General features: G+C 65.6%; 2 protein-coding genes across 2 annotated transcripts; both read right to left on the reverse strand.

Moving 5' to 3' along the window:
• Positions 1-1,618: 1,618 nt before the first annotated feature.
• EMIHUDRAFT_118658 (hypothetical protein) lies at positions 1,619-2,575 on the reverse strand (the record flags this gene model as incomplete). Its single annotated transcript, XM_005769591.1, has 1 exon — positions 1,619-2,575. The coding sequence occupies one exon, from the start codon at positions 2,573-2,575 to the stop codon at positions 1,619-1,621; it is 957 nt and encodes a 318-aa protein (XP_005769648.1).
• Positions 2,576-5,119: 2,544 nt separating this feature from the next.
• Positions 5,120-5,638, reverse strand: EMIHUDRAFT_244280 (hypothetical protein; the record flags this gene model as incomplete). The annotated part of the gene is made up of 1 exon (XM_005769592.1): positions 5,120-5,638. One exon carries the CDS (start codon positions 5,636-5,638, stop codon positions 5,120-5,122), a length of 519 nt encoding a protein of 172 aa, XP_005769649.1.
• Positions 5,639-6,471: the final 833 nt, after the last annotated feature.

Genomic DNA, 6,471 nt, shown 5'->3' on the forward strand with positions numbered 1-6,471 from the left:
GATAATCCTGGAGAGATGAGCACTGCCAGCGAGTCAGCCTGAGTCCCCGACTGCCAGCGACTATAAGGGCCGCAGATACGGCGGCGGCTCTGATGGAGGAGGAGAAGGAGGGGCCCACCTGATCATCCAGGCCTGCGGGGGCGGCGAGGAAGGCGGCGAGGAAGGCGGGGAGGAAGGCGGCGAGGAAGGCGGCGATGGCGGTGGTTGGGATGGCGGCGGCGGCATCTCTGTTCCACGCGAAGACACTTCCGAGTTCCGAGATGTCGAGGGCGGCGACTGGGGAGGCGCGGATGGCGGTGCGCCCGGGGGGGGCAAGGGTGGTGCCCCTGGCGGGGAGGGCGGGAAGCGTGGCGGGGGCGTCGGAGCCTTGTTGGGCGGGTACGGCGGGAGTGACGGGCTCGGAGGCGGAGCCCCCGGAGGGAAAGGCGGAATTTGTGGAGCCGGAATTTGTGTGGGCGACGGGGGCGTGAATATTCGGAACGACCGGCCGACGTCGGCGGGGCCTTCGGGGACCTTGCCGCACTCGAGGGGCAGGGTGCCCCTATTCACGCAATGTTCCCCCCAATCCGGCAGCGCGCAGTACTGGATTTTGTTCGCTTTGGAGATGAAGACCTTGCACGCCCGCTCGTCGACCGGGACGTCTTTGCACTTCTTCGTGTGATTTGTGATGTCTTCGTAGTCAACGACGTCGCACCCGGTGGGGTACGCGGCCCCTCCGGCGGCCGTGGCGACGATCAGCGCGACACTGGCGACAGCGGGCATTGCTGGACTTTGCTGGATTGGAGGCACTCGTGGGGCACTGACTTCGGCGTGCAATCGTGACTTCGGCTGTTGCGACTCGTGACTCCGGGCCAGCCGCCTTTCTTGTGCGCAAAAAATAAAAAGCACCCTTGTTTCAGCCCGAGGATATGTGGTAAATTTCAGCCCATCGAGGATATGTGACAATACACGACTCTACTGGAAATAGATTGATAAAGGTGAAGCGCTGTGGACGCGCTGTGGCTGCCCGCGTCCAACTCCGCGCTGCACGCGGCGGCCAAGGACGAGAGCACGTCAACGTCATCGGCACGCTGCTCTCTGCCCGCAGGTACTCTCCACGCGGGCATCGGCCCCGATACCCACACGCCCCGAGTGACCACAGTGAGGAGAGTAGGCACGCGCGACGTTGGGAACGCTTGTACACTACCTTCGGTGCGAGTCCACACCATAGGCGCGCCGATTGCCAACGTCGCACGTAGAGTCATGTAGCCTGTCTGGGTGGAGAGGGCTGTAGGCGCGCGACGTTTATTAGGGAGTCCCTGGGACGACTGAGGACTGTGTACACTAGCAGAACACACTACGACCGTACCTATAACGGGGGCTTGCCGTTGCTAGCGGGACGGCCTTGCGCAATCCCCCCAAACCACTTCAGCACGCTCCTGCTAGCTGGGCTTGCGCGCATCACGCAAGAGCGGCCGGGGGCCGCCGTCGGTAACTTAGATCGATTTAGAGCCTCTGTGCTCTCCTTATCTCTTTCAACCATCATGCATCAACGCAGCCTGGCGCGCGCGCGATCTCAGATTCGGTCATGCTGCACTGTATCAGTGTATCACCGGTTCCATCACGGGGATCACTCCGATCAGAGCGTGATGCCGGCGACCTGCTTGAGCGCCTCGCGGTACGCCGCCTCGTCCTTGAGCGGCTCGCGCTTCACCTCCTTGCCGTGCCGCATCTCCTTGACGTAATCCTTGCCCACAAAGTCAAAGCCCTCCTCTCTCATCATGATGCACATGCGCTTCTGCGAGAAGGGGTTCTGCTCGACGTCGGCGAGCACGCCCGCGATGCCCGCCTTGAACTCGTCGCAGTCAAGCGCGAGGTCGTCGTCGAAATTGACGAGGTAGACAGGCTCAGGCGGCGTCATCTCGGGCGCCGGAGGCGGCGTCTCGGGCAGCCCCACAAAGTCGACCATGACGCTGCCGCCGAAGCCGGACTTGCGGCTGCGCATGAGCACCTGGCCGCAGCGCTTCGCCATTTCGGGCGTCTGGCCAAAGGCCGACGGGTCGTCGTTGGGCGCGAAGCTGTAGGCATCGCCAATCATCGAGTCGGTCACAGTGCTGCCAAGCACGGCGGCCATCGGCTCTCTCGGCGCGTCGCCAAAGCCGGGGTCGACGTGCAGCGGCTGCGGGCCCAGCCCATCGACGAAGAGGGCGAGGTGGCCCGGGACCGGCCCGCCAGGAGTGATGACGTACGATATGGAGAGGCGGACCTTGTACCCGAGCGACCGCAGCAGCCATGCGAACGCAAAGTTGAGCTCGAAGCAGAAGCCGCCGCGGCGGTCGTACACGACCTTCTTGAGCGTCTTGTGCACGTCGAGGCTCGGGATGTGCTTGGCGGCGGGCACCGCCGCGACGCTGTCACCGAGCGCGGGGTGCGCGTGCTGGCCGAGGTTCTCGAACGGCACGGTAAGCAGGAAGGCGTGGAGCAGCTTGGAGAGGTCCTCCGCGCTAGGCTCGCGTGCGATGAGGGCCTCGGCCTCGGCGTACAGGCCGATGCGGTCGAGGAAGGCGAGGAGTGTGCACTTGTTGCCGGCGATCATCGACTTTTTTATCGATCAACACTTTCGATAGACCGAAAGTAAGATCGTTCGGTGCAGAAACCCCGGCACTGCCCATGTAATGTGCCTATCACAGTAGCCCGAGGACGGGGGGGGGGCGGGCCTCACCCGGCGGACTCGGGCCCGGTGCTTCGACGCAGCACAGTGTGCTTCGTGGTAGCATGAACTCAGAACGGCCCCCCGAGAGCGCCTCTTCGACGCCCACGGGTCCCGGGAGGTCGGAGGGGTTGCGAGAGGGCCCCGGCTATTTTTTGTTTGAATCCCGGAGGCCGTTAGAACATGAATTGACGTTCCACGTGCCCGTCCACAGCCACGGACAACATGCTAGCCCAGCAGGCCGCTCCCACCGCCGCCCGCGGCGGAGGCAAGGCGGCAAAGGGTGGCAAGGGCGGCGGCAAGGGCGGTGGCAAGGGTGGTGGCCGTGGCGCACCAGACCCGCTTTGCGCCGCCGCCCTCAACGCCCGATACTCGGTTAGAGCCGGCGGAGCGACGGCGGCAAAGGTGCGGCCGCCGGCGACCTCACACGGTGTCGAGCGCCGTAGAGACGGTCCCGAGAGCCGCCACCAGGTGTGCCACGACCGCGGCCGCGAGGCTCGTGGCGATGGATGCGCCAGACCCGCTTTGCGCCGCCGCTCTCAACGCCCGATACTCGGTCAGAGCCGGCGGGGGCGACGGCGCAGCCTCGGGACCCGCGCCCGGCCAAGACATGGCGGATCACTGGCGGCAGCTGTGGGTCGTCTTTGGGCGCGGGAGTGACGAGCCGTCGGCAGCGGCTGGGCCGGCGGCGGCGGCGGCGGCGGCGGAGGTGGAGGCGAGGGCGGCCGGGGGAGCGGGCACGGGACCAAACGGCTTGCGGGCGAGTCAGGCGGCCGCGGCGGTCGAGAAGGCGGCGGCAGTGCTCGAGCGGGCCGTCGACGAGCTCAGGCTGGCGGCGGAGGACGACCCGGAGTCGGAGGCGGCGAAGGAGGCGTCACTCGCGGTGGAGGAGGCGGCGGAAGCGGTGGACGAGGCGAGGATGTCGGTACTGGCCGCGTCGGCAAAGCTGTCCTCCGGCCGCCTGTCGGGGGAAGCGGCAGCGCCGAGGACGTCGCGCTCATCCTCTCGCCGCTCCTCTGGCGCGACCATACCTTTCCCATAGAGAGCGTGTAGGGGCGCCCGCGCCCTCGCACGCACAGTCGGGAGGCAGGCGGAGTTTGGCAGCAGACCGCAGCCCTCGCATGCCACCGTCCTGCCGCGTGGCCGGTGGCGGCGGAGGCGGCATCGGGAGGCGGCCCAGTTTTATTCTGGCAGTCGTGTGTGGGTCTGTCCAATTCATACACAGCGCGAGCCCCACGCGCTGCGTGAGCCAGTTACGAAATCGAAAACGTTCTCGCAGCGCGCGGCGACGACTATTCGAAATTTCACCTGCGGAGTGCGGTGCGCGCCTCCCGCCTGCGCGCCGTGCCGCGTGCGCGGCCGTGTTGGCGCCGAGGCGCGAGGGTGCAGGGTGCGCGCGCCGGTGTGGATCGCACCACTCTCGCAGTCGCACAGAAACAAGGGGCCAAACACACGTATTGTGAGCTCAACAGGGTCTGACACCGGGGGTGCGATTGCAAGCATGTGATCAAGCTTGGTTTCACACTCACGGTCTCACAGTGTGCCGGCAGGGTCGCCAACTATGTCCTTCACAGTCACGCTGGCATCAAGCCGCGCAACGGCAGCGTGGCGCCCGGCCTAGCAGCCGCTTGACCGTGGCGAATGTGGCCTTGCCTGATCCGAAACTCTTGTTGTAGAACTCGTACTGCACCACCAACGACGGGCACGGCGGAGCTGTCTTCCACCGCCCTCGCCATGGCGCCTCCAGGGTGGAGCCGGTCTGCACACAGGGGCGGCCACGGGCGGGCCCTCAGACCGCGGCGCCGGTCTCCGCGAGGCAGCACACAGCCAAGGGGGAGGCGCGGGCTGCCCAGCCCCCCCGACTGAGGCCCCCCAAGGCCAACGCACCCCCCCGACTGAGGCCCCCCAAGGCCAACGCAACCCCCCGACTGAGGCCCCCCAAGGCCAACGCACCCCCCCGACTGAGGCCCCCCAAGGCCAACGCACCCCCCCGACTGAGGCCCCCCAAGGCCAACGCACCCCCCGCGGGACGAGTTGTAGCAGTCTATCGAGCAGACGGCTTCGTTCGTTAGATACGAAGCTGCCCCCAGCAGGCGTCTTGACGGGTATCAAAATTTCTTCCCTACAGAGAGGCCAACGGACCCGAGAAATCGAGTCTCGAAATTTCCGAATCAACGAGGTGAACCCTCTCGACCCTCGACGCCACGACTCGAGATTAGATTTTGCTTACACGATGTAACATAATGACGTTTTACTTTTAGCCTTCCCCCTTCTAGGGCACCATCCCCACCCCCGCTCCAAGCCCCTTGCCAAGCGCCCCTTCGCCTTCCCCGGTGCGAACGCAAGTGAGATGGCCGTAGAGTGCCCCACACCTGCATGCCCCACCGCCGTATGTGCCAAGATGCAAGAAGCCTCACCTCACCCTACCGCTCAGATGTAGCGCAGATCGACGTAGACCGCCTTGATCGGCTGAAGCGCCGCAGCTAGCTCGTCGTCGCCCTTTTCCTTGAGCACAGGGTAGTCGTTGCGAACCGCGTCCCAGACGTCCCCGTCCGGGTCAGCTTGGGGGTTGCGCAACAGGCTAGCGAAAGTGGTTGGGCGGCCAAACACGTCGAGGAGGCCGAGTGGTGCGACTCCCGACTCGCGCCAGCTTAAGAGGTACTCTGCCGGCTTGCGAGCGCTCAAGCTCACGCCCTGCAGTGCCGCTAGCTCCATCTGGGTGAAGGGTGCCGGTTTTGCGCGTGCACCGCCGTCAGCGACCATAGGGCCGTCTCCGAGTTCTTGGCCGTAGGCCGTCGCCGGTGCAGCCGGTATAGGTGACGCGATGAACGCCTCGCCTGCGAGCCGTGCCACGGCGGTGCGGGTGCGGGCTGGCCGGCCGAGCCGTGCCACGGCGGTGCGGGTGCGGGCTGGCCGGCCGGCAGGCAGGCTGAGAGCAAGCAGAAGCATTATGGCACCGGATCGACACGAGAAAAAGAATTTAAACAAGACAACTCTCTCTCACAGCAGACAGGCTCGACACAGGTGCGAACTGGCGCGTGCTAGTACTATCACCGGCACACCACCGGAGCCGCCTAAGCGACTCCGTTAAGAACGGCAATGCACTTAGCTCCGTGCACAATGCCGCTGTCCCCGCACGCTAGCTCGTTCACCGTCTGCCACGCCACGGCGGTGTGGAGAACGACAGACAAGCGCTGCATCTGCAGCCCGTGCCAGTTCTTGGTGGTCCATGTGACCTCATCGAGGTGCTGAGCGTGCGAAAGTTTGTTACTCAGCTGGTCCGCCGCCTGCCGAAGAATTCTGCGGACGCCGTCCCCGAAGCCGCCGAACGTCTCGAAGTCGAGCAAACGCAGGTCGCAATTCTTCTCCCGCGCGAACCGGTATTCGCCCTTCTCGTAGCGGGCCGTCACAGGTGCCCCCGCCTCCGCCTCCCCCTCACTCTCCCCCTCCTCCTCTTCCGCCGCCGCCGCCTCCGCCTCTGCATCCTCCGCCTCCCTCCCCCCCTCCCCCCCCCCTCCCGGCCGCGGCCATGCAGCATGCCCTAACACTAAGTCGAGCAGCGCCCGCTCGGTGTTGCCGAAGGCGACAAAAGCCCCCTTCCAGCCGAGCCGATCGCCACCCTTGCACGCAAGCGAGCTCGTCAGTTTCAAGTCGCCAACGAGGCGCACATGCCCTTTGCCGATGTTCGCCGCCGCCACGTCAGGTTGTTTTGGGTTACTGTAACTGAGGTGTGCAGTCGGCTCCATCTCGATGAGCATGCCCCACGCCGAGCGAAGGGTCTT

The sequence above is a fragment of the Emiliania huxleyi genome (assembly GCF_000372725.1).
Source record: "Emiliania huxleyi CCMP1516 unplaced genomic scaffold EMIHUscaffold_415, whole genome shotgun sequence".
NCBI classification, from domain to species: Eukaryota; Haptophyta; order Isochrysidales; family Noelaerhabdaceae; genus Emiliania; species Emiliania huxleyi.